The sequence below is a fragment of the Macaca thibetana genome, chromosome 9 (genome assembly GCF_024542745.1).
Source record: "Macaca thibetana thibetana isolate TM-01 chromosome 9, ASM2454274v1, whole genome shotgun sequence".
Lineage (NCBI taxonomy): Eukaryota > Metazoa > Chordata > Mammalia > Primates > Cercopithecidae > Macaca > Macaca thibetana.
The window spans coordinates 26,887,471-26,914,331 of record NC_065586.1 but is presented as its reverse complement, the minus strand read 5'-3'; the positions used below and the strand labels follow the sequence as shown (position 1 = coordinate 26,914,331).

Sequence of the window (26,861 nt, the reverse complement as noted above, 5' to 3'; positions counted from 1 at the left end):
GCCACTGTGCCTGGCCCCTTGCTGGCCTCTGTTAACACCACTCTCCTATTTGGTCATTGCTCACCACCCACCCTGGCCATCTCACTGTTTCTCTAATGTGTCAAGTCCCTTCCCACCCCCACCCCCTACTTGTACATCCTCCCTCTTCACTGAGGACTCTTATATACCTTTTGTATCCTAACTCAGATGTCCCTTCCTGAAGGAAACCTTAGATAAGATACCCACCTCATCACCACCTTCACCAAGTCCAGTTAATTATAGGTTGTCATCCACCAAAGTCTTAGGTGGGTTCTACACAGTAGTCATTCTTTATTCCTTTAGTTTCTTAATAAACTTGCTTTGACTTAAAAAAAATATTTAGGACTGGGTGTGGTGGCTCAAGCCTGTAATCCCAGCACTTTGGGAGGATGAGGCGGGCGGATCATGAGGTCAGGAGATCAAGACCATCCTGGCTAACACGGTGAGACCCCGTCTCTACTAAAAATACAAAAAAGAAAAAAAGTAGTCAGGCATGTTGGCGGGCGCCTGTAGTCCCATCTACTCGGGAGGCTGAGGCAGGAGAATGGCGTGAACCCGGGAGGCGGGGCTTGCAGTGAGCCAAGATCGCTCCCCTGCACTCCAGCCTGGGTGACAGTGCAAGACTGCATTTCAAAAAAAAAAAAAAAATTTAGGCAGTAATCTCTAAGCATAAGGTAAGCATAGAAATTTAGATGTTTCTTTAATAACTGACTCACAAAAACAATTCACTGGCCAGGCATGGTGTCTCATGCCTGTAATCCCAGCACTTTGGGAGGCCAAGGTGGATGGATCATGAGGTCAGGAGATTGAGACCATTCTGGCCAACATGGTGAAACCCCGTCTTTACGAAAAATATAAAAATTAACCGGGCGTGGCAGCGTGTGCCTGTAATCCCAGCTACTTGGGAGGCTGAAGCAGGAGAATCGCTTGAACCTGGGAGGTGGAGGTTGCAGTGAGCCGAGATCGTGCCATTGAACTCCAGCCTGGTAACAGAGTGAGACTCTGTCTCAAAAACAAACAAACAAACAAAAACAAAAAAACAATTCACTGCCCAGTCTTCTTGACTCTGTTCGTGGACAAATCATTCTTACCCTATTTCTTCCCTTCAGGTAGGAAGCAACATATGAATTAAAGACATTTTTTAGTTAAAGAATATTTCCAATAATGACATGAAAGAACGTTTTAGGAAAACAGTATTTCTCCTATTGCTGTAAAAACTTTGTGGTGTATAATTCATGTTTCTAGCTTTTAACTAAGTGTCATTTTAAATTTGTAGTCTTTAGACAGCTTTACGTCCAACAATGGACCATTTCAGTATTACTTGGGTGGTCATTCCAGTCAACCTGTGGAAAATTCTGGATTTCATGAAGATGTTCAAGTACCTCCTGGAAATGGCAACATTGGGAATATGCAGGTGGTTGCAGTTGAAGGGAAAGGTGAAGTCAAGCATGGAGGAGAAGATGGCAGGAATAACAGCGGGGCGCCACACCGGGAGAAGCGAGGTGGAGAAAGTGACGAATTCTCTAATGTCAGAAGAGGAAGAGGTGTGGATTACCTTTTTTCTTCCCTCACTATCTTTACTGATTTTCTTATTTATTTTTGAGATGGAATCTCGTGCTCTGTCACCAAGGCTGGAGTGCAGTGGCGCAATCTTGGCTCACTGCAATCTCTGCCTCCCGGGTTCAAGTGATTCTCAGCCTCCCGAGTAGCTGGGATTATAGGCACCTGCCACCACGCCTGGCTAATGTTTGTATTTTTAGTAGAGATGGGGTTTCACCATATTGGCCAGGCTGGTCTCAAACTGATCTCGGGTGATCCATCCACCTCAGCCTCCCAAAGTGCTGGGATTACTGGCATGAGCTATGCCTGGCCGCCTGACTAATTGAAAAAGTTTTTTTTGTAGCGATGAGCATCTCACTATGTTGCCCAGACTGATCTCAAAATTTACCTCCTTGATAGATTTTTCAAGATAGAAGTCTTGAAAACAGCATCAGGCACCTCAGGGCCCATTTTGGGGTTTAACTTGGCAAATAGCTATAATTCAGTTTCCCTTTTAATCCCCGACAATGCTTGATGCAGGTTCAGCTATGGGAATTCTGCTGCAGTGGAGGTCCAGGATGCTACAGGGCAGTGAGCTAGACAATTTCCTGTTTATTATTCAAAACAAAACTTGCTCATTATATTAGCAAATGTAAAATTTTGTAATATTCCATTCCTGCAAGGGTAGGGTAACGCAATAGTACCTTTTATAGTCTGCACTGTAACACTGTTTCAGCCTTCTGAAAAATAGCTTGGGAACCTTGACCCAGTTGTTATCCTTTAATCCAGTAATGATTTTTTTGGAATCTGTCCTAAAGAGATCAGGGGAAATTTGGACGAGGATTTACATATATAAAACCATTCATTGCAATTTTATTTGTAACAGAAAAAATTTGAACTCATCCTACCTATCCAAAAGTGGAGAATGGTTGAGTGAATTATTTCATAACCTAACTAGGGAATTTATGTAACCATTTAAGTGTTTTTGGAATAAAATTTAATGATGCAGATAAGTGTTCATAATACGATTTTAAAACTAGGACATAAAAATCAATGTATAAGGGGGTAGTGCCAATTTTGCAAATATATGTCCAGAGAAAAGAATGGATGGCTATATAACAAAATCTTAATAGTAGTGAGATTTCTATAAGGAACACACAATTTAGAATAAGAACAACACATTTAAAATCCTTTGGATGTCTGGGCATGGTGGCTCACTTCTGTAATCCCAGCACTTTGGGAGGCCGAGGCAGGCAGATCACTTGAGGTCAGGAGTTCGAGACTAGCCTGGCCAACAAAGTGAAACTCCGTCTCTACTAAAAATACAAAAATTAACCGGGCATAGGTGGCATGTGCCTATAATTCCAGTTGCTTGGGAGGCTGAGGCAGGAGAATTGGCTGAACCTGGGAGGCGGAGGTTGCAGTGAGCCATTGCACTCCAGCCTGGGCAACAGGGTGAGACTCTGTCTCAAAAACAAATACCTTTGGAGATTTATAATGTAATGAAACAAATAAAAAAGACCCAAAAGGCAAAAGTAGCTCTTTATTGTAACTTCTAATACTCTAAAGTAGGAGTCTTCAGGGCCAGGAGTGTTGGCTCATGCCTGTAATCCCAGCAGTTTGGGAGGCCGGGGCATGTGAATTGCTTGAACCCAAGCGTTCGAGACCAATTTGGGTAACATGGGGAGACCTCGTCTCTATTTAAAAAAAAAAAAGTCTTTAGATTTTTTCAGTCTGGTTACCTTATTAGTAAAGAATGTTTGAGCATGCACTCCAAATGTGTGTATTATTTCTGAATTATTTGCATAATGTATTAGTATATTGTGTATATTACAGAACCTTAGCAAAAAATTTTAGAATATATCAATATGAATAGAACTTTACAAATCAATTCCTTTGATCTCAGCAGTTTATTTTATGTACTTCTCGATTGCTTCTACTCCACTTTGGAAGGTTATTTTTTTATTTTTTTGAGATGGAGTATCGCTCTGTTGCCCAGGCTGGAGTGCAGTGGCGTGATCTCGGCTCACTACAACCACCGCCTCCAGGGTTTGAACGATTCTCCTGCCTCAGCCTCCCAAGTAGCTGGGATTACAGTCGCATGCCACCACACCCGGCTAATTTTTATATTTTTGGTAGAGACAGGGTTTCAGCATGTTGGCCAGGCTGGTCTTGAACTCCTGACCTCAGGTAATCCACCCGCCTCAGCCTCCCAAAGTGCTGGGATTACAGGTGTGAGCCACTGCTCCCGGCCACACTTTGGAGATTTACATCTAAAAGAAATAACAGGAAAATGAATAAAACACAGTTTCTACTTGTATAAGAATTATTTAAAACAAGCTTATTTTTGCCTCTTAAAATAGGACATAGGATGCAACACCTGAGCGAAGGAACCAAGGGCCGGCAGGTGGGAAGTGGAGGTGATGGGGAGCGCTGGGGCTCTGACAGAGGGTCCCGAGGCAGCCTCAATGAGCAGATCGCCCTCGTGCTGATGAGACTGCAGGAGGACATGCAGAATGTCCTTCAGAGACTGCAGAAACTGGAAACGCTGACTGCTTTGCAGGTAAACTTCCAAATGTGTCATATCTTCTTCTGCTTATTGATTCTGGAAAGCAATGTGGAATCTCTGTTGATCATATTTACATAAATTAATGTATTTTACTGATTTTTTTAGAAAATAGAAAGAACTTAGTTTTGAAAATATTGTTTAAGAAAAGACTGACCAAGAAACTAATTACTGCTTAAAATAATAGAAAAATGGCTGGGCATGGTGGCTCACGCTTATAATCCCAACACTTTGGGAGGATCACCTGAGTTCAGGAGTTCGAGACCAGACTGGTCAACATGGTGAAATTCTGTCTCTACTAAAAATACAAAAGTTAGCCAGGTATGGTGTTGGCATGCCTGTGATCCCAGGTACTTAGGAGGCTGAGGCAGGAGCGTGCCGTGAACCCGGGAAGCAGAGGTTGCGTGAGCCGAGATCACGCCACTGCACTCCAGCCTGGGTGAGAGAGTGAGACTCTGTCTCAAAAAAAAAAATAAATAAGTAAATAAATAAAAGAAGGGAAAAGGGTTCATAGGAAGAGACACTACAGCTTGATTTATAGTTTCAACTGTGGCCTATGATAATCCCTGAACTCAGCTGCCCTTTCTTGAGTAACATTTGTTGGAAAGAATAGAGAAGTAATTAGCGTTGGCTCTCTGACCTAGCTGCAAACATTATACAACATTGAAGCATCATGCTGTAACAGATGTTAAGAAGTATTTGTAAGGATTAATCAAAGAAGATGTGCTTCCGTTGCAAGATAAATACATTAAATGTAGGCTTATGTAAAGAAACTGATACCGCAGGCTTTCCTAAACAACCACCATGAATATCTTTCTCTTTACCTAATCAGTAAGTTACTCAAGCTATCACATTTTTTAAAATTATATGTATCTCCAGGATTCTCAGTTACTTGTTGTTATTGTTGTTGTTGTTGTTATTATTATTATTATTATTTTGGGGTTTTTTTGAGATGGAGTCTCATTCTGTCACCAGGCTGGAATGCAGTGGCAGGATCTTGACTTACTGCAATCTCCACCTCCCGGGTTCAAGCGATTCTTCTACCTCAGCCTCCTGAGTAGCTGGGACTATAGGCACACGCCACCATGCCTGACTAATTTTTGTATTTTTAGTAGAGACAGGTCTTCACCATGTTGGCCAGGGTGCTCTCAATCTCTTGACCTCGTGATCCACCCGCCTCAGCCTCCCAAAGTGCTGGGATTACAGGCGTGAGCCACCGCACCCGGCCTCTCAGTTACATATTATTATTAATCAGACTGCAAATTCCTAGACTTCCAGGAGTCTATGAACGCCCTAAAATGCTATGCACATTTGTCTTTGATCTTGCATTTTTGATGGGAGAGGACTTGTTGTCTTCATCAGATCCTCAAGAAGGTGTATAAGGAAAAAGAGTTTAAAATAGTGCCTTATGACCAGGTGTGGTGACTCACACCTGTAATTTCAGCACTTTGGGAGGCCGAGGCGAGTGGATTGCTTGAGGCCAGGAGTTCAAGACCAGCCTGGCCAGCATGGTGAAACCCCATCACTACTAAAAATACAAAAATTAGCTGGGCGTGGTGGTGCGTCCCTGTAATCCCAGCTACTCAGGAGGCTGAGGCATGAGAATCACCTGAACCCTGTTGGCAGAGGTTGCAGTGAGCCTAGATCATGCCACTGCACTTGGCTCACTGTAACCTCCACCTCCTGGGCTCAAGTCATCCTCCCACCTCAGCTTCCCAGGTAGCTGGAACCATAGGTGCACACAACCACGTCTGGCTAATTTTTGTATTTTTTGTAGAAACAGAGTTATGCCATGTTGCCTAGGCTGTTCTCAAACTCCTGAGCTCAAGTGATCAGCCCACCTCGGCCTCCCAAAGTGCTTGGGATTACAGGCGTGAGCCACTGAGCCTGGCAGGCTCTTTTTTTTTTTTTTTTTTAAAGAATATTTTACATATATTCAATATCTTTAGTGGTATTGAAATTCTGCTAAAATTCTTTTGATGTATTTTCTTAGACATTTACTTTTTCACTGTTATAGAAAACTTTAGGCTAGGCCCATGGCTCACACTTGTAATCTCAGCACTTTGGGAGGTCAAGGCGGGAGGATAACTTGAGGCTAGGAGTTCAAGACCAGCCTGGGCAACATGGCAAGACCCTGTGTCTACCAAAAAAGTAAAATTAAGATAGCTAGGCTTGGTGGTCGGCCCAGCTAATCAGAAAGCTGAGGCAGGATGATAGCTTGAACCTAGGAGTGCAAGGCTGCAGTGAGCCATGATCTCACCAGCCTGGGCAACAGAGCAAGACCTCATCTCTACAAAAATACAATACAATAATAAAATAAAGTTGAAAAGATTTTGATTTAAGGACTTTTTTTCCTTAAAATTTGAATAATTCACTTGGATGACTCATAGAAAAAATAAATTGGGCCAGGCATGGTGTCTCATGCCTATAATACCAACATTTTTGGAGGCTGAGGTGGGTGGATCACCTGAGGTCGGGAGTTCGAGACCAGCCTGGCCAACATAGTGAAACCCCATCTCTACTACTAAAAATACAAAAATTAGCTGGGTGTGGTGGTGCATGTCTCCCAGCTACTTGTGAGGCAGAGGTTGCAGTGAGCCAAGATCGTGTCTCTAAAAGAAAAGTCAAGTAGGTAATGTAATAAGACTGTAAACATAAGAGTTTAGATTTATTTGAGGTTTTATTTTGATAATTTTATGCAATTTGAGCTAAAAACTTAAAGCATCAAAGTATTGTTTGGATTGCCATTTTAGGGAACTTGTCCTTTGGTAAGTATTAGTTTCAGGATAATCTAAGTATAGTTAGCAGAAAAATACTGAATAAACTAATATTTCTATGTTCCAACCGTTCTATACATAAAGAAAACAAAAGCAACCCAAAAAAAACCCTCAATATTTCTGCCTTTTAAAAAAAGATGGGAAATAGAAAAATTATTGTGTCTTTCATTTTTTCAAGGCTAAGTCACTTTCATTTGCATTTACAGGCAAAATCGTCAACATCAACATTGCAGACTACTCCTCAGCCCACCTCACAGGTAAGACGGTTTTTTAAAAATTTAAATGCCAGGGTTTCATATGTTTTGTTTTGTTTTATTTTGAGATGGAGTCTCACTCTCGTCTAGGCTGGAGTGCAGTGGCGTGATCTCGGCTCACTGCAAACTCCACCTCCTGGGTTCATGCCATTCTCCTGCCTCAGCTTCCTGAGTAGCTGGGACTACAGGTGCCTGCCACCATGCCCGGCTAATTTTTTGTATTCTTAGTAGCGACGGGGTTTCACCATGTTAGCCAGGATGGTCTCGATCTCCTGACTTCGCGATCCACCTGCCTCAGCCTCCCAGACTGCTGGGATTATAGGCATGAGCCACCGCGCCCGGCCCAGGGTTTCATATGTTACAATACATTTAGAATATACAAAATCTTTAAATCATTCCAAATGAAATCTACCTTTGCAGTTAAAAAATACTTGTTTTGTGTTTATTTAAGCCTGAACTACTCCTGAAAGCCTGCTTCCTAAATTATACTCTGAAATGCAGAATATCTTCCTCCTTTTCAGCAGGAGTGAGATTTGTTACTAATTTTCTTTTCCACTTTCAAAATTGTGAATTAGGTATGTTTGTAAGTTGATACATGCAGTTGGTGACAAGCTCATTGTATTTTCTCAGAGACCATCTTGGTGGCCCTTCGAGATGTCTCCTGGTGTGCTAACTTTTGCCATCATATGGCCTTTTATTGCACAGTGGTTGGTGTATTTATACTATCAAAGAAGGAGAAGGTAAGACCAGTTTTATCATTTGAAATGGTGTATAACTCTCATAACCTATAGTAGACAGAGTTTTAAGCAGCAATTAAGGGATGCTAGGTCCCTTTTATAGATACATCCATCGTCATAGTGAACATTCTATATTTATCCTGAGACTGAAACTACCTTGGAAATGTTATCTTGTGGATTCCTAGGTACTTGTTAGACTTAAAAACATTTTCACTTGAGAGCATCTGATGGATTTACACACCTTTGATTTAGGCAACAACACAAAAATGACTACATGCTGCTTTTTTTCTTCTTTTTTTCTTTTTTTGAGACCAGGTCTCGTTTTGTTGCCCAGACTGGAGGGCAGTGGCTATTCACAGGCATGATCGTGTGCACTGAAGCCTCAGACTCCTTGGCTCAAGTGCTCCTTTCCGCCTCAGCCTCCTGAGTGGCTGGGACTACAGGCATGTACCACTGGGCGCAGTTTATATGTAGTTTAAATGTTATGGTTTGTGAGGAAACAATGTTCTTAAAGGCACAGTGGCTCACACCTGTTATCCCAGCACTTTGGGGAGGGCGAGGCAGGAGGATTGCTTGAGCAAAGGAGTTTGAAACAGGCCTGGGCAACATGGGGAGATGCTGTCTCTATTTTAAACAATTAATTAAACAGGAATTTGGAGGTACCTTTATTTTTAAAATTTATTTTATTTTATTAATTTGTGTTTTTGAGATGAAGTTTTGCTCTTATTGCCCAGGCTGGAGTGCAGTGGCGCCATCTCAGCTCACTGCAACCTCTGCCTCCCGGGTTCAAGCGATTCTCCTGCCTCAGCCTCCCAAGCAGCTGGGATTACAGGCATGTGGCACCACGCCCAGCTAATTTTTGTATTTTTAGTAGAGATGGAGTTTCACCATGTTGGCCAGATTGGTCTCAAACTCCTGACCTCAGGTGATTTGCCCACCTCGGCTTCCCAAAGAGCTGGAATTACAGGCACGAGCCACTGTGCCTGGCCGGACGTTACTTTACTTTGAGGGCCGGAATTTCAGTTTGGGATGACAAGATATCTCAAATAGGTCAGAAAATAATAGATTGGAATCCCTGAAAGTAACTCTGAGTCTGTCCATGTTAGGAATAACCTGAGGCCAAACCCTTGGGTTCAAGAAAATCCTTAAATCTTAAAAGTTGCCAGGTGCGATGGCTCATGTCTATAATCCCAGGACTTTGGGAAGCTGAGTTGGGTGGATTGCTTGAGCCCAGGAATTCAAGAACAGCCTGGGTGAGAAAGTGAGACTGTCTCTACAAAAAGTTTAAAAAATTAAATAAAAAATTAGCCGGGTTGGTTGTGCATGTCTCTAGTCCCAGATACTCGGGAGGCTGAGGCGGGAGGATCAACTTGAGCCCAGGAGGTTGAGGTTGCCATGAATCATGATCATGCCACTGCACTCCAGCCTGGGTGATGGAGTGAGACTGTCTCAAAAAATCAAAAAGAAAGATATAGACCTGAATTTAAATCCTTTCTTTTCTTCTTTTACACATTTTCAATTCCTCCTGTGATGGTTGGGTTTAGTGCTATACAGTGTTTTACATTAAAATATCCCTGGTAATAGGAAAGAAGAACCAAGCGTTTGTTAGATATGTAGTAATGCTGGATATAAGCAGCAGAGCTCCATGCCACTATGGGTAGATGTTTACATATTTTTAATGCATCTCAAAGTTCCTTTTCATGTTTCCGTTGTGGAAAGTTGGAAGTTACAGAGTAGAGGAATTTGCCTGAAAAAAAAAAAAAAAAACCTAAAGCTTACTTTGGTTAATAATTTATTTTATGTTTAAGATGGAAGCAGCTTATCAATTCATTAAAGACTGAAAAAACAAACCACACTCAGCTTCAACAGTCACATAAAATTAGAGTTTTTCTAAAAATTTTTAAAATGTTCCTTACTAGTAGAAGTTTTGTAAAAGGTTGTTCACTATTTCTCCTAAATATCCCTTTTAGCTGTTCATAGATGTCTCTGAATGTAGAAACTCTTTCCTAGTTTTAATTTTCTACTTGTTTATTATTGAACCTTTATAAGTTTTTTACTGTGTGTTAACTGTTTGATCCTTCCAAATTGCAAATTCTGCAGCACTGTGCAACTTCATTTTGATGAGGTGTAGTATTTTTACATACTGTTTGCTTATATATGTAATAGATTAACTGTGGTTGGTGGTAGGGTCATATTTGATATGGTGGAAATAAGTTTTAGTCTTGAGGGGATTTAGACATCTTTTCATCTAGCATTGTTTAGCAATTTTTAATCTGCTGGTTAAAGGAATGAAGACCAGAGAGCAGTTGTATGGTTTGGAAGAGACAGGTTCTATGTTAGAGATTAAGAGAAAGGTCTAGAAATCTGATTAGGATGGGGAAAGTGTGGGCAAATAGAGGGTGTGCCCTACTCATAATGGGGATCATCCTGTAGCTCATCCCCCAAAACAGTGTCTGGCATGTAGTAGGTGCTCAATAAATGTGTGTTGAGTCTATGACTGAATCCCTCTTTGGGCAAGATGGCAAACAGAAGTACCATAAGACATGGAAAAGCTTTCATTTTATTGAATAAATATGCATGTGGACACAGACATACTAGGATATGTCCAATAGAGATAGGATAGTCTTATATGTATATAAAACATATAGGACTGGAGGCTGGAGTGCAGTGGCGTGATCTCGGCTCACTGCAACCTCTGCCTTCTGGGTTCAAGTGATTTTCTTGCCTCAGCCTCCTGAGTAGCTGGGACTACAGGCATGCGCCACCACGCCCAACTAATTTTTGTATTTTTAGTAGAGATGGGGTGTCACCATGTTGACCAGACTGGTCTCGAACTCCTGATCTCAGGTGATCCAGCCTCCTCGGCTTCTCAAAGTGTTGGGATTACAGGCGTGAGCCAGCGCACTGAACCTGCAATAAGCTTTTGAAAATAAATATCTTTTCCTTCAACATTAAAAGTAATACATAAAGTCTGCTGTTTTTTTTTCCTAGTGTGGAATAATATAAATTTAAAAGTAAAAGAGATTTCTTACGCTATCACTCTGCAATGAATCAGAAGAAAATTCTGTATGTGATAGGAAGAACAAAGCCTGTAGACTTCTTGTTCAGAAATAGGCCCTGAACAGTCTCCTGTGGTAACACCTGTCCCTGGTTGTCTAGCCTGACAACTCTGCTATTAAAATTATCCTTGAGTTAAATACTGAAAGCAGACCTGTTAAGTCTAAGAACTACTCTTAAACTATTACTTTATTTATTTATTTATCTGAGACAGGGTCTCACTCTCTTGCCTGGGTTGCAGTGTAATGGCACAATCATTGGTCATTGCAGCCTCAAACTCCTGGGCTCAAGCAATCCTCCTGCCTCAGCCTCCTGAGAAGCTGGGACTACAGGCAGGTGTCAGCTAATTTTCTTAGTTTTTGTTGAGATGGGGTCTCACTATATTGCCAAGGCTAGTCTTGAACTCCTGCCCTCAAGAGATCCTCCCACCTCAGTCTCTCTCATACTGGGATTACAGGACTGAACCACCATGCCCAGCCTAAATATTACTGTTACAAGAAAGGGGCCCCAATCCAGACCCCAAGAGAGAGTTCTTGGATCTTGTGCAAGAAAAAATTCAGGGCAAGTCTGTAAGAGTAAAGTGAAAGCAAGTTTAAGAAGTTAGAGGAATAGGCCATGCATGGTGGCTCACGCCTGTAATCCCAGCACTTTGGGAGGCTGAGGTGGGCCCATCATCTGAGGTCAGGAGTTCGAGACCAGCCTGACCAACATGGTGAAACCCCATCTCTACTAAAAATGCAAAAATTAGCTGGTTGTGGTCTGGTGCCCATAATCCCAGCTACTAGGGAGGCTGAGGCAGGGGAATTGCTTGAACCCAGAGGTGGAGGTTGCAGTGAGCTGAGATCATGCCACTGTACTCCAGCCTAGGTGACACAGTGAGACTCCATCTCAAAAAAAAAAAAGAAAAAAGAAAGTACAGGGATAGAATAATGGCTGCTCGTTGCCCATTTTTGTGGTTATTTCTTGATGATATGCTAAACAAGGGGTGGATTATTCGTGCTTCCCCTTTTTAGACCATATAGGGTAACTTCCTGATGTTGCCATGGCATTTGTAAATTGTCATGGCACTGGTGGGAGTGTAGCAGTGAGGAAGACCAAAGGTCACTCTCATCACTATCTTGGTTTTGGTGGGTTTTAGCCAGCTTTTTTATTGCAACCTGTTTTATCAGCAAGGTCTTTATGACCTGTATCTTGTGCCGACCTGCTGTCTCATCCTGTAACTTAGAATGGCTTAACCGTCTGGGAATGCAGCCCAGTAGATCTCAGCCTCATTTTACCCAGATCCTATTTAAGATGGAGTTACTCTGGTTCACATGCCTCTGACATTACTTTGAAGGAAAGGATGTTTCTAACCAGTTTTCTTTTTTGAAATAGAGTCTCGCTCTATCGCCCAGGCTGGATTGCAGTGGCATTATCTCGGTTTACTGCAAGCTTCCCATCCCGGGTTCACGCCATTGTCCCGCAGTCTCCCGAGTAGTCGAGTAGCTGGGACTACAGGCGCCCGCCACCACGCCCGGCTAATTGTGTTTTTGTATTTTCAGTAGAGATGGGGTTTCACTGTGTTAGCCAGGATAGTCTTGACTAACCAGTTTTCTTAAGCAGCCTGCCCAGATTCCTAAATGTGCTATCATGGAATCTTGGGGACATGCAGCCTTCTGTAGAGAGGTAATAAATACAAACTTGTTGGGAGTGGGGAGGGTCTCAGGAAGAATATTCTCCAAATGGAGCCTAGGGCAGAAGGCACTGACACAGAAAGTCAGGCCCGGGCTTCTAAGGAGAAGGAACCGCAGCAGTGCAGCCAGAGCAGCATTCACCGCGGTGAGGGGTAAGGCAGAATTTATTCCTGTTCCCTTATCTGTTGTTTCCTGTGACTTTTCTTCTATCACACTATACCCTCCATTTTGCAAGTTGATTTAGAACAAAACAAAACAGAAAGATCTCACTAAGAGCCTGAAAACAAGTCTAAAGTTCTGAAGACAGTGATTTATGTTTACTCTATTACCTTAGAAGATTGGGGGTTCAGACTGGGCACAGTGGCTCACACCTGTAATCCCAGCATTTCGGGAGGCTGAGGCAGGAGAATAGCTTGAACCCAGGAGGTGGAGGTTGCGGTGAGCTGAGATCGTGCACCACTGCACTCCAGCCTGGGTGACAGAGTGAGACTCTGTCTCAAAAAAAAAAAAAGATTGGGGGTTCAGAGACCAAGTTGTCTGCCCTTTTTTATTGTTTTAATTTAATTTTATTTTTTGAGACAGTCTTGCTCTGTCTCCCAGGCTGGAGTGCAGTGGCGTGATCTTGGCTCACTGCAACCTCCGCCTCCCAGGTTCAAGTGATTCTCCTGCCTCAGCCTCCTGAGTAGCTGGGACTACAGGCGCCCGCCACCACGCCCGGCTAATTTTTTGTATTTTTAGTAGAGACGGAGTTTCACCGTGTTAGCAGGATGGTCTTGATCTCCCGACCTCGTGATCCGCCCGCCTCGGCCTCCCAAAATGCTGGAATTACAGGCATGAGCTACTGTTCCAGCTTTGTCTGCCCTTTTATAAATCTGCAAAGGATTGTGTGTAGTAATCTACATCACGCAGATTCTTGATAAGTGTGGCTAATTGTGCAGGCACCCTGCGGCTAACATTTTTGCTCAAACCTCAGGCAGTTTGTCTTTACAAGGATCCACATCTCTCTTGTCTTTGTCAACCATTTCAGTTCTCTTCCTCCAGGGGCCTGTTTTCTTCCTGCAGCTGGGATCTCCTTCTGTTATGTGAAAGTTGATCTGACTATTTAAAATGTCACTCCTGCCAAGGAGATGTACATAAGAGGATTTCTGTAGAGGATAAGGAATGATCTGATTATTTAAAATATCACTCCTGCCAAAGGAGTTGCATAAGAGTATTTCTACAGAGAGGAATCAATCTGTTATGAGAGTTTCAGGCATTTTGGCATCTTGAGTGCTGGGCAGGGTTTGTAGATTTTGGAGCAGAACTCAGATCATATGTGATTGTGTGTCTTGTGCTAACAAGCTCAGCCTTTTCTGATAGTTCATTCACTCTTCTGTCTTTGAAACCATCACATTGTATATATCCAAGTTTGGGGTTTATATGCCTCTTCCTCCTCCACCACCTAAACCGAGAGCTGTCTTGAGGCCTGAGAGCCTGCCTTGTTTATCTCTGAAAGCCCAGGGCGTGGCACAGAGCCTGGAAACCAATAGAAACATAACTCATGTTGATTAAATGAATAGTCCAGGTTGTACATCTATTATCCTCTTACAGTTTTGTCAAGGATTTGTTTCACAACTTTTCCATTTTGATAAAATTATGAAGTCATTTCCACAAATCTTAATTGTGTCATAGCCAATTAGAAAAGCGTAAGAATCTAGAAGGTAAGAGAGGATGAATGTGCATTTAAATTATTTATTAAAAACTGGCCGGGATGGCCAGGCGCCATGGCTAACGCCTGTAATCCCAACACTTTGGGAGGCCGAGGTGGGTAGATCACCTGAGGTCAGGAGTTCAAGATGGCGAAACCTTGTCTCTACTAGAAATACAGAAATTACCCGAGTGTGGTGGCGGGCACCTGTAATGCCAGCTACTTGCGAGGCTGAGGCAGGAGAATTGCTTGAACCTGGGAGGCGGAGGTTGCAGTGAGCCAAGATGGCGCCATTGCACTCCAGCCTGGACGACAGAGCAAGACTTTGCCTCAAACAATAAATAAATAATTTAAAATTGTTTGGTAATGTCAGCACTTGTAATTGGATCTTTCCTATCGGGCTGCAAGTCATATGAAGTAGTTTTATAAAGACTGTTGGTAATGTTATGGTTTTATTTTGAATTTGAATGGTATTATTATATTACCATCCAGAGAATTATTTGCATTCATACTCACAGAAAATTGGTTTTTATTTTCTTTTTAAAGAAAACTGAACTGAGGAAAATGGCATTTTCCTCAAGAAGACTACTGGAACTGGATGACCTCAGAATGAACTGGATTGTGCTGTTGACAAGAAAATCTTAGTTTGTGATGATTACATTGCTTTTTTTGTCCAGTAGTTTGGTTTGTGTACATATATACACATATATATTTTGCACTACACAAGCGATAACATTTTAAGGACTAATATTGCTGATACTTGAATAATCAATCTCTGCTAGGTTATAAGTAGTATACACAGATTTACCCTGCCCTTGAACTTGAAGGACATTAAATTATTAATGATCATTTGGTAACAAGTTTACCTGATTATCTTCCATAGAGTAACATAAGCTGCTTTTCAAAGGTACCATTGTGATAATGAGATCAAATTTATAAGTTATTATTTTTAATTTTCTAAATTAAATAAAAGAAAGAATGCAAACTAGGAGTGAATTTCAAATGAGATGTAATCAACTTCATATCTTAGTCACGGAGTCGCCATGCCACGTAGTAGAAAACCACAGGAAGAAACGTCATATTCACTTTGTGGGCTGCGCATATTCTTTCTTGGGTGTTCACAACTCTTGAGTTTGGTGTTCAGGCATCATTATTAAAAAGCAGAGTCCTATGTACCATACTGAGTTTTTATAAATGATTTGCAGACTAGACATAACGCGCCGATGGAAATGGTGAAGAATGAGCTTCATGTAGGTTTAAAAGTGTATTCTGAGCCTGTAGATGATTAATGAGGTTTTTATTCAACCATACAAATGTATTCCTTTGTAATCATTTTTCTTTAACTGAGGATATCTAGTGTCTGCTTCATAGGGTGCTTTGAAATATAAAATGAAAACTTATTTTTACTGTTTTTACAGCAGTCAAAAAGGAACCACATGAAAATCACTTTTGTGCAACTGATGAACTATACAGACTGGACTCTTAACCTCTTAGTGCCTCAGTTCCTTCGGGGTATACTATTTTAGATACACCTACTTCACAGGAGTACTGGAGGGATTTGCAAGCTAATGGGCCAAATGCTTCCATAGGAATAAGGCATGCCTAACTAACAGAAATTTAAGTCCCTCTTCCCCGCCTCTCTCATCTAGACCAAAAAGAAGACTATAATTTAGATCCTTGGAGACTTCTCCTGTATGCCTTCCAAAACTTCCTGCTCACTTAGATGTACCTTGTGCTTTGAAGATTTCTTTGATTCACTCTTTATAGCAAATAATTTTTTTTTTTTTAAACGGAGTTTCTCTCTTGTTGCCCAGGCTGGAGGGCAATGGCGCGATCTCGGCTCACTGCAACCTCCATCTCCTGCTTCAGCCTTCCAGGTAGCTGGGATTACAAGCGTGCACCACCATGCCTGGTTAATTTTGTATTTTTAGTAGAGACGGGGTTTCTCCATGTTGATGAGGCTGATCTCAAACTCCCAACCTCAGGTGATCGGCCTGCCTCAGCCTCCCAAAGGGCTGGGATTACAGGTGTGAGCCATTGCGCCTGGCCTGTAGCAAATAATTCTTAAGCATTTTCAAGATGTATGATGTTGGGTTTAGCATCATATGTTCAGAGTGTTTTAAATAAGAAAGAATTAATCTGTCTTTAGTATACAGGATGGTTCTTTGTTTGCCTGAAAAGTATAAGAATACAATTTACCTTTCCCAAACCCTTTTTTCCTTATTTTTTTCTTTCAGATAACTTTAATTATTTAATCCCACACTGATTAAAATATGTCTATCTAAAGGGATCTACTACTATTTGCTTTTTAAAAAGTGTTCCCTATTTATTTAGGAAAAAGTGAAGCAAGCAACTGAATTTATATGTAAAAATCACATTTAGACCCGTGGATCAAAGATTATTTTAAAAAATTAGATATTAATTTGATATCAGTAAAAAGTGGCTTTTCTCTTAGTATATACATAAATAAAATGAAAATTAAGAGTACAAGCAGTTGTGAATCATTACAAGCAGTCTGGGATAACTAACTCCTAGGGATAACCATTTCTATCCTGTTCCAAAGTCTTATTTTATAGTTTGAAAAGCACTTTGCACACAGTTCTTGTATATAAAAGTAAAGATGTAATTATAGGATATAGTGTTCTTGCTTTGTTTAATAAGAACCTCATTTAAACTTGACAGCTATGGTATTTTTTTAATGATCAAGTTCTTTTCTGTTTATTGTAAAACTAAGTTAAAAATAAAAGGTTAATGAGAAATGATATGGCTTTTATTACTTGTTGCTGTTAGTCCATTGATTAGGTAAGAATTCAATGAGAGTAAGTAGCAGTCACGCATAAAGTAATTATGATTCTCAAAATAACGCCGTGCTATTCCATACAATTTGATAAAAATCAGAAACTGGGATGAAATTTAACTTATTTAGTCATCTAGTTGAGAATATTAGCAATTCAGTCAGATTCTTGGTTTTACTTTTTTTTTTTGAGACAGTCTCGCTTTGTCGCCAGGCTAGAGTGCAGTGGCATAATCTCAGCTCACTGCAACCTCCGCCTCTCAGGTTCAAGTGGTTCTCCTGCCTCAGCCTCCTGAGTAGCTGGGACTACGGGCGCATGCCACTATGCCCGGCTAATTTTTGTATTTTTAGTAGAGACGGGGTTTCATTATGTTGGCCAGGATGGTCTCGAACTCCTGACCTCAAGATCAGCCCGCCTCGGCCTCCCATAGTGCTGGGATTACATGCGTGAGCCACTGCGCCCGGCCTTCCAGCTGCATTTCTGAGGTCACAAGTATGGCTTAAATGATTGCCCTCAAGAACACAGCTTTTGAAGGTAATATGCAAGTAAATTACAATCAAATGAAACTGTATGATTATTTTGTTATTTTAATACTAAACTGAACAGTGAACTGAAATCAGAGGAGAAAGAAAATCAAGCTAGTGGCTCACTCTCGATAGTGTCTTCTAATTTTATTGATGCTTCAGTTTTCATAAAGTGCAATAAACAAAATAAATAGATGAAAAAAGCTTTGAAGATTTATATACAGTTTTGAGATTAAGATAAATTACTGACTATATGCCTTTCATTATGTTAACTCTGTGAAAGCTGTAACGTACATTAAAAGCGCACTGAATTAGGTTAAATAATGATCTTTCCCCCTTAGATCAATCTAGTATTAAGGAGTATATAATTATGCAAGCTTATTCTATAACACAAGGCTAGACTAAAAGGAAAATGTTTGTGCTACAGACTAAATCCAGATACGGTCAGGTGCTGAGCAGTATTCCTGGCTTCAAAATAGGAGGTATCTGTTTCGTCATCTGGCTGGGGGATGAAAGGCATAGTTTGATGCTGCAAATTTTCCCAGTCCACATCACTGAAGAGAGGATGACGTTTTAGTTCTTAGGAAAAATATAAAACAAAACAGTATGGTCTCATTACCTAAGTAAGTACTGCTTTACAAGAATTATAAAAAGAGAATGTCTCACATATAACTTACCTTACTTTATTATGCCAGTTTCACAGATGTTTGTTTAACGTCTGTTAGGCCACATACTTCACAAAGGTCTACATGGGCCATTTTGAATACCACTTGGCATATGACAGGTCCCTGGTTTGTATTTGTTTAATGACAGAATGAATGATTTGCCTTAACTCAGAAGCCTATCTTTCTCACATCTTTTTTTTTTTTTTTGAGACAGAGTCTTGCTCTGTCGCCCAGGCTGAAGTGCAGTGGCGCAATCTGCTCACTGTAACCTCCGCCTCCCGGGTTCAAGCGATTCTCTTGCCCCAGCCTCCCGAGTAGCTAGGATTACAGGTGCACACCACCATGCCAGGCTAATTTTGTATTTTTAGTAGAGATGGGGTTGGCCAGGTTGGTCTCGAACTCCTGACCTCAGGTGATCTGCCCACTTTGGCCTTCCAAAGCCCGGCCCTCACATCTTTTTTTTTTTTTTTTTTTTAAATGGAGTTTCTCTTCGTTGCCCAATCTGGAGTGTAGTGGTGCAGTCTTGGCTCGCTGCAACCTCCATCTCCCAGGTTCAGTGATTCTCCTGCCTCAGCCTCCCAAGTAGCTGGGACTACAGGTGAGTGGCCCCATGCCTGGCTCATTTTTTTTGTCTGTCACCTAGGCTGGAGTGTAGTGGCACAATCTCGGCTCACTGCAAACTCTGCCTCCCGGGTTCAAGCAATTCTCCCACCTCATCCTCCTGAGTAGTTGGGATTACAGATGTGAACCACCACGCCTGGCTAATTTTTGTATTTTTAGTAGCGATGGGGTTTTACCATGTTGGCCAGGCTGGTCTCGAACTCCTGAACTCAAGGGATCCACCCGCCTCAGCCTCCCAAAGTGCTGGGATTATAGGTGTGAGCCACCGCACCCACCTTGCATCTTCTTACAGAATCCCTGACTCAAGGGAAGAGAGCATGGCCTACTTTCTGCTCCTTGATAAACCTTCCACGTCATTGATCTTCCATGATGAATGCTCCAATTCTTACTCTAAAACCTTGCCACCAGTTTCTGTCACCACATTCCTTAGCAGTATCTATTGCCCTAGACAGCTTTAGCATGAAGCTCACCCTCCTCTCCCTTTCTTCCCTGCACTCCGTCCTTATCCCTCATGGTGATTTCAAGATATACACTGATGACACTTCTGACACGTTCTCTTCATGGTTCTTTGACTTCCTTGATTTCACTGACTTGCATCTCTACAACATACTGACTTCTAGCATATGGCTACATTGGAAGCTCTGTATCACAGAGCTGCTCTGCTTACAAGATTTCAAAGCCTTCCTCACCTCTTTACTGCCATTTCATTACCTGTCATTTTTCCTATTTCCTTCTACCTAGTAAAATAAAAGTATGCTCTTCTGGGCCAGGCGTGGTGGCTCATGCCTATAATCCCAGCACTTTGGGAGGCTGAGGTGGGCAGATCACTTGAGGTCAGGAGTTCGAGACCAGCCTGGCCAACATGGTGAAACCCCATCTCTACTAAAAATACAAAAATTAGCCAGGTGTGGTGGGGCACACCTGCAGTCCCAGCTACTTGGGAGGCTGAGGCGGGAGAATCACTTGAACCTGGGAGGCAGAGGCTGCAGTGATCTGAGATCATGCCACTGCACTCCAGCCTTGGCAACAGAACGAGATTCCATCTCAAAAAAAATAAAAAATAAAAAAAATCTTTCTTATGAGTGATAGTGTTTTTTATAATAGCAATCTGACCAATATGTTGCCTTTGGACACTCATATCTATTGTGAAATAACACTACAAGGACTCAATATGTCCAAATCCAATGTACAGCATTGGAAGTTGAAATGTGTGTGTTTATGTGTTTTAAGTAGCATAATCTAAATCTGAAGTGCCTTGAAAAAGGTAGAGCTGGGTTTCCAAATGTCTGCTCCCTTGCTTTACACAGGTTTCTGCTCAAATGCCTCTCTTCACAGAGGTCTTCCTGACCACACTGTCTAAAAAGAAGTCTCGTGCCATCACTTCACGTCCTCTCACCCTGCTTTATTTTTCTTCCTAGTATTTACCACTACATGACATTATGTTGTATCTGTAACTGTTCACTGTCTCTCTTTCCACCAGAATGTAAGTTCCACAAGGACAGGAGTCTGAGTCTAGATCATCCTTAGGGTATTCCCAGGGCCTGAAGCAGTATCATCTGGCTCCTAGAAGGCACTCTACAGGGTTGGTTAAATCAGTGAGTAAACAAACTGGGCCAGGCGTGGTGGCTTATGCCTGTAATCCCAGTACTTAGGGAGGCCAAGGTGGGCGGATGGCTTGAGCCCAGGAGTTCGAGACCAGCCTGGGCAATACGGGGAAACCCCATCTCTACTAAAAATACAAAAATTAGCTGGGTGTGGTGGTGTGCACTTGTAGTACCAGCTACTTGGGAGGCTGAAGTGGAAGAATTGCTTGAGCCCAGAAGGTTGCAGTGAGCCGAGATTGTGCCACTGCATTCCAGCCTGGGCGACAGACCCAGAACCTGTCTCAAAAAAACCCCAAAACCAAAAAAAAAACCCAACTATTGATCTTATTACAGGAACACCTAGAAGCTGATGGCAAATGACATATTTCTGAAGCTCATTTTCCTGAATAAATCCTACTTGACATAGAAATGCATTTTGGGACATAATTTTAAAAAGGATTTTAAAATCCCAGCACTTTGGGAGGCCAAGGCAGGAGGATCACGTTCCAGGAGAGATCGAGACCATCCTGGCCAACTTGGTGAAACCCCGTCTCTACTAAAAAATACAAAAATTAGCTGGGCGTGGTGGCACATGCCTGTAGTCCCAGCTACTTGGGAGGCTGAGGCAGGAGAATCGCTTGAACCTGGGAGGCGGAGGTTGCAGTGAGCCGAGATCGCGCCACTTCACTCCAGCCTGGCGACAGAGCAAGACTCCGTCTCAACAACAACAACAACAAAAGCATTTTAAGGCAGCTGCTAATGAGATTTACTAGTTTCCAAATTAGGGTTTAAGATACTCCTGCATTGAGAAAACTATTGAGTGGTTTATAATATACCAAGTTTGTCATGAGCCAACCTGGGATCCAGTACATTTATCAATAAATAATAGTATAAAAAATGAAGCAATAAGAAATTACAGAACATCCCTCTAGCAAGATTAGGGAAAATAAATTTGTTTTAAAAAATTACAGAACAGAGGTTTTCATAAAAAAAGATTTCCTGTACTTCCTTAACTTTATCAGGCTTTGAAAAACCCAAGACACTAACAAGATTGTTTTAGGACAGGCATGGGTGGCTCACACCTGTAATTCCAGCATTTTGGGAGGCTGAGGTAGGAGGATCCTTTGAGCCCAGGAGTTCAAGACCAGCCTGAGCAACATACTGAGACCCTGTCTCTCAATAAATAAATAGCAATAATAATGTATGTTAAAAAAAAAAAAAAAAAAAAAAAGAGGTAAGATTGTTTTAGATACTTGAGATTAATAATTTTTTTTTGAGACAGTCTCACTCTGTTTCCCAGGCTGGAATGCAGTGGCATGAACATGGCTCACTGTAGCCTTGACTTCCTGGGCTCAAGCAGTCTTCCTGCCTAAGCCCCCAAGTACCTGGAACTATAGGTGCGCACTGCCTTGCTTGGCTATTTTTTGTATTTTTTTGTAGAGACAGAGTTTCACCGTGTTGCCCAGGCTGGTCACAAACTCCTGAGCTCAAACGATTGCCAGCTGCAGCCTCCCAAAGTGCTAGGACTACAGTCATGAGCCACCACACCCACCGATTACTAAAATTTAATGCATGAATACAGTATTGCTATTTGACCACACTAAATTTTTTTTTTGCCTCTTCTACCATGTGACACATTGAATTTTCATGTAGAATAAGGACCATATCAATGCATACCTAGAGGGCAGAAATAAATTGAATTATCTTTGTACCAATTTAGCAGTCAGATTATCTGTAGTCTTATACTGGAACTTGATTTTTTTTTTTTTTTTTTTTTTTTTGAGACAGAGTCTCACTCTGTCGCCCAGGCTGGAGTACAGTGGCACGATCTCTGCTCACTGCAATGTCTGCCTCCTGGGTTGAAGTGATTGTCCTGCCTCAGCCTCCCGAGTAGCTGGGACTACAGGTGCGCGCCACCACGCCTGGCCTAATTTTTGTTTTTGTTTTTTTTTTTTTAGACGGAGTCTTGCTCCGTTGCCTGGGCTGGAGTGCAGTGGTGCAATCTTGGCTCATTGCAAGCTCCGCCTCCTGGATTCACACCATTCTCCTGCCTCAGCCTCCAGAGTAACTGGGACCACAAGCACCTGCCACCACGCCTGGCTAATGTTTTTTATTTTTAGTAGAAACGGGGTTTCCCCATGTTAGCCAGGATGGTCTCGATCTCCTGACCTCGTGATCTGCCTGCCTCAGCCTCCCAAAGTGCTGGGATTACAGGTGTGAGCCACCGCGCCCAGCCGGAACTTGCTATTTTTATAAATATTCACCATCTGGAACAAATCAATGGTAAAACAGTGTATTAACACAAAACTGTACCTTTCATTCCAGCTCTCTTTGTATCATCAATGGTTAAAAGTATTTCTACTGCACTTTGAGCGTTATCAGATAACTTTTCTTCACCTTCTGGCCAAGGGATATCTAAAATTACACATATACAAATAAACTTGTTAATCACTGCTCAAAATAATAATACCCAGAGATAAATAACTACTTTTTTTTTTTTTCCTGAGATGGAATTTCACTCTTGTCACCCAGGCTGGAGTGCAATAGCGCGATCTCGGCTTACTGCAACCTCCACCTCCCAGGTTCAAGTGATTCTCCTGCTTCAGCCTTCCGAGTAGCTGGGATTACGGTACCCGCCAACACGCCCAGCTAATTTTCTGTATTTTTTTAGTAGAGATGGGGTTTTACCATGTTGGCCAGGCTTGTCTTGAACTCCTGACCTCAGGAGATCCACCCGCCTTGGCCTCCCAAAGTGCTGGGATTACAGGCATGAGCCACTATGCCCAGCCAGTAAATGACTATCTTAATAGGAGAAAAAGAATCACCTCTTTTCAGAATATTCTGAAATACTTGTTGCGGTGTTTCATCATTGAAAGGGGGAATTCCTGTTAGAAATTCAAACAAGCAAACTCCAAGTGCCCACCAGTCTACTGCAGGACCTGTAATTGAAGAGGAAACAGCTAAAGTGGCAAGCATTCTCTACAAATATGTGATGAACAGAAATATTAATTGTGGAGTCCTAATTAGGGAAAAGGAGTTAGGCTGGTCGGACTGGAGGAAGCAAAAAGAAAAAGCCAATAAGCTGCAAGTCTGCCTTTCTTCATGGTCCAAGATGTACAGCCCGCCTATACAAATAACTCACAATTGTCCTGTGTCCAGCTATCACCAGACCCTTGACTGATAGAAAAATGCAAGGTAGAGCTGGGTGCGGTGGCTCATGCCTGTAATCCCAGCACTTTGGGTGGCCGGGGAGGGTGGATCACCTGAGGTCAGGAATCCAAGACCAGCCCAGCCAACATGGTGGCTGTGTGTACTAAAAATAGAAAAATTAGCCAGGTGTGGTGGCACATGCCTGTAATCCCAGCTACTAAGGAGACTGAGGCAGGATAATTGCCTGAACCTGGGAGGCAGAGGTTGCGAGCCTCGATCACGCCACGCCACTGCACTCCAGCCTGGGCGACAGAGTAAGACTGTCTCAAAAAAAAAAAAAAAAAAAAAAAGAAAAGAAAAGAAAAGAAAAATGTGAGTTAGCTTACTGCAACCTTGGCATTATCAGTATAGCACACAGCCTTCTCTAGCACAAGCACCATCCTATAACATCTCTAGCAAGCCTTTGTCTCCTTGGAATCAGCTCCCCTCTCGGTGACTTGCTCGTTGCATCCTTACAATGTGTTTTCCTACTTCCTCTAATAAACCTGCCTTTCTTTACCTACGACTGTCTTGGTCAATTCCTTTATTGCCCACACCGTCAGCCCCAGATAGTCACTATCTGCAACATTAATATGTGCACATTTTGGCATTATCAAAAGTGCAAAAACCCACATTGCTTTCACTTGGGCAATGTGATAACTGCTTTCCTCTTTATTTTCCAAGAAATTTAGATTACCAATTACCACAGCTGATTAAAGAAAAGATAAAGCCATTTTTTTCATTTATTAATAATTTCTGACATTCTGGATATGTTATGTATCCTAAATCCTAAAATTATTCTCTAAAATAGGCAGACTACTACTCAATTTCATATCAGGAAATGTAAACATTTACATGATTATTCTGTATCCTGCACAAGGTATGAGATAAGGCAGCAACATTTATAGTAATTGAAAGAAAGCCTGGTAACTAGGGAAGGCCTTACTTACAGAGTAGTTTAATGGGGCTTTATTCCTTTTAGGAACACAGAGGGACAAATTAGTTTAGCAAAGAGTATTCACTTAAACTACGGTTTCAAGATATAAGTAGGAGATGTCTTAAGAAATAGGTAAAATTGATTTCTAAATAAAATATTCATTGGACGCAACATTTACATACAAAGTTTTTTGTTGTTGTTTGTTTTTTGAGAAGGAGTCTCACTCTGTCGCCCAGGCTGCAGTGCAGTGGTGCGATCTCAGCTCACTGCAAGTTCTGCCTCCTGGGTTCACGCCATTCTCCTGCCTCAGCCTCCCGAGTCGCTGGGACTACAGGCGCCCACCACCACACCCAGCTAATTCTTTTCTGTTTTTTCAGTAGAGACGAGGTTTCACCATGTTAGCCAGGATGGTCTCAATCTCCTGACCTCGTGATCTGTCTGCCTCAGTCTCCCAAAGTGCTGGGATTACAGGCGTGAGCCACTGCACCCGGCCACAGAGATGTTTTTAACAGTCATTTAAAATATGATCTTATAAACCATAAACTAGTTTATACTTTAGTTCTATGAATAAAGTGTTTCCTAAGAAAAGGTTAATTTTAGTTGAAAAATGGATAACTTCAATATAAATTAAGAATAGGGATCCTTGTCTAGTGCTAAATTTGCCTGAAAGTTACTCTTTAAAGACAACTTCACAAAATTCTTTATTGTGGTTAAAAAACTGCCACCATTCCATTTGAGGACAACTAGGAAAGCATTGTGGAATCTGATCTTAGGAAAAATAGCTGCATGCATTTAGAGTGCCATTTTACCTGCAAGCCATATAATCCCATCTTCCCTTAAAGGAACACAAAATGCAAATATTCTATAGGCTTCTATTTCTATAATACTATAAAAACATACAAACCACCTCAGTTAGTAGGCCTTTCAAGCAGCGCTGAGAAAGGATTATCCCAACAGATTAGATAATGTAACCAAATAACAGAAAAGTAGGGGGAATTAGGAAAAAAAAATGTACTTATTTTACTTATTAGGTTAGAAATTAGGCCCCTTTTACCAGCTCAGCTAAAATATACTTGTGTTAAAAAAAAAAAAAATACATGATTTCTGCATGGATATGCCACACATACCCATATACTTAAGTCAAAGTCTAAGAAGATCACATAGTGGAATAAAACTTTGCAATTATACGTTATTAGCCACAGAAAAAGAACAGACTTGTTTTACATTGCTGGCTTTCTAATTCAAAACTCACTCCTTTAGTTTATAGGATATGTTGATATTGTTACACTTTTTTATTTTCTAATGATAATAAAAGATTTGGAAAATTAGAGCCCTTCTGTAATTGTTAATTTTTTTTTTTTGAGATGGAGTCTCGCTCTGTCACCCAGGCTGGAGCGCAGTGGTGCAGTCTCAGCTCACTGCAACCTCCGCCACCCGGGTGCAAGTGATTCTCCTGCCTCAGCCTCTTGAGTAGCTAGGATTACAGGCATGAGCCACCACATCCAGCTAATTTTTGTCTTTTTTTAAGTGGAGACAGGGTTTCGCCATGTTGGGCAGGCTGGTCTCGAACTCCTAACCTCAGGTGACCTACCTGACTCAGCCTCCCAAAGTGTTAGCATTATAGATGTAAGCCACAGTGCCAGCCATTTTTAATATTTGTATCAATACTATTTCTTCTGTTGTAATAAAAAAGACTTTATCTTCACTCTGTGCTACCTTTAGAAGTTAATGAAAAATGCGTCAGGCCTACATTTCTTTTCACAGAGAAGAACGACCTCTCTGGATGTCTTGCTGCTGAGAAGACAGAAGACAGTTCATTTTTGTATTTCACAAGTGAGCTAAAAGGAAAAATAATTTTTTATGCAATGTGATCTAGTTATACTTTGACTGTTCAGTTTAATGTGCTTTGCCACATTACTTTATAGAGAAGCTCACTCACCAGAAGTCAGAAATCCTGCATGTAAGAAAACAGTAGTTAGGTACATTGCATTAAAATTATTAGAGTCCCTTCCCTCTTCATTCACTGAACTGGGCACCAGGTATTGTGCCAGATATAAAAGATACAAAGAGGATTAAGGAAAATCTCTTTTCCCAAAGAGAAACCAGCCTACTCTGGGAGAGACAATACAGAGAATTTTAACACACTAAGCTGAAACAAAAAGGTGCACATAAAGTTATGGAAAACTCAGGACAGAGTCCCTGGCTCATCTCTGCTGAGAGGCAAGATGGAGGGGCATCA

The 26,861-nt window shown here is 41.6% G+C and overlaps 3 protein-coding genes across 16 annotated transcripts in view; 1 reads left to right on the top strand and 2 right to left on the bottom strand.

Annotated features, from left to right (window-relative positions):
• The window catches only part of ACBD5 (acyl-CoA binding domain containing 5), a 48,089-nt gene extending 31,019 nt beyond the window's left edge, over positions 1-17,070 (top strand). For all 10 annotated transcript variants that reach the window (XM_050804527.1, XM_050804522.1, XM_050804526.1 and 7 more), the window contains 5 exons: positions 1,295-1,562; positions 3,921-4,120; positions 7,107-7,157; positions 7,785-7,894; positions 14,855-17,070. In XM_050804527.1, the coding sequence (XP_050660484.1) occupies positions 1,295-1,562; positions 3,921-4,120; positions 7,107-7,157; positions 7,785-7,894; positions 14,855-14,867 (642 nt within the window). In that variant the 3' untranslated portion in view covers positions 14,868-17,070. The remainder of the gene's footprint in view (positions 1-1,294; positions 1,563-3,920; positions 4,121-7,106; positions 7,158-7,784; positions 7,895-14,854) is intronic.
• The window catches only part of RAB18 (RAB18, member RAS oncogene family), a 539,744-nt gene that overhangs the window by 273,867 nt on the left and 239,016 nt on the right, over positions 1-26,861 (bottom strand). The gene's annotated exons all lie outside the window — the stretch shown is intronic.
• MASTL (microtubule associated serine/threonine kinase like) overlaps positions 17,760-26,861 on the bottom strand; it is a 34,600-nt gene continuing 25,498 nt past the window's right edge. For all 5 annotated transcript variants that reach the window (XM_050804500.1, XM_050804499.1, XM_050804498.1 and 2 more), the window contains exons 10-12: positions 23,322-23,435; positions 22,810-22,911; positions 17,760-18,206 (exon numbers count right to left, since the gene is read on the bottom strand). In XM_050804500.1, coding sequence (XP_050660457.1) covers positions 18,049-18,206; positions 22,810-22,911; positions 23,322-23,435 — 374 coding nt within the window. In that variant the 3' untranslated portion in view covers positions 17,760-18,048. The remainder of the gene's footprint in view (positions 18,207-22,809; positions 22,912-23,321; positions 23,436-26,861) is intronic.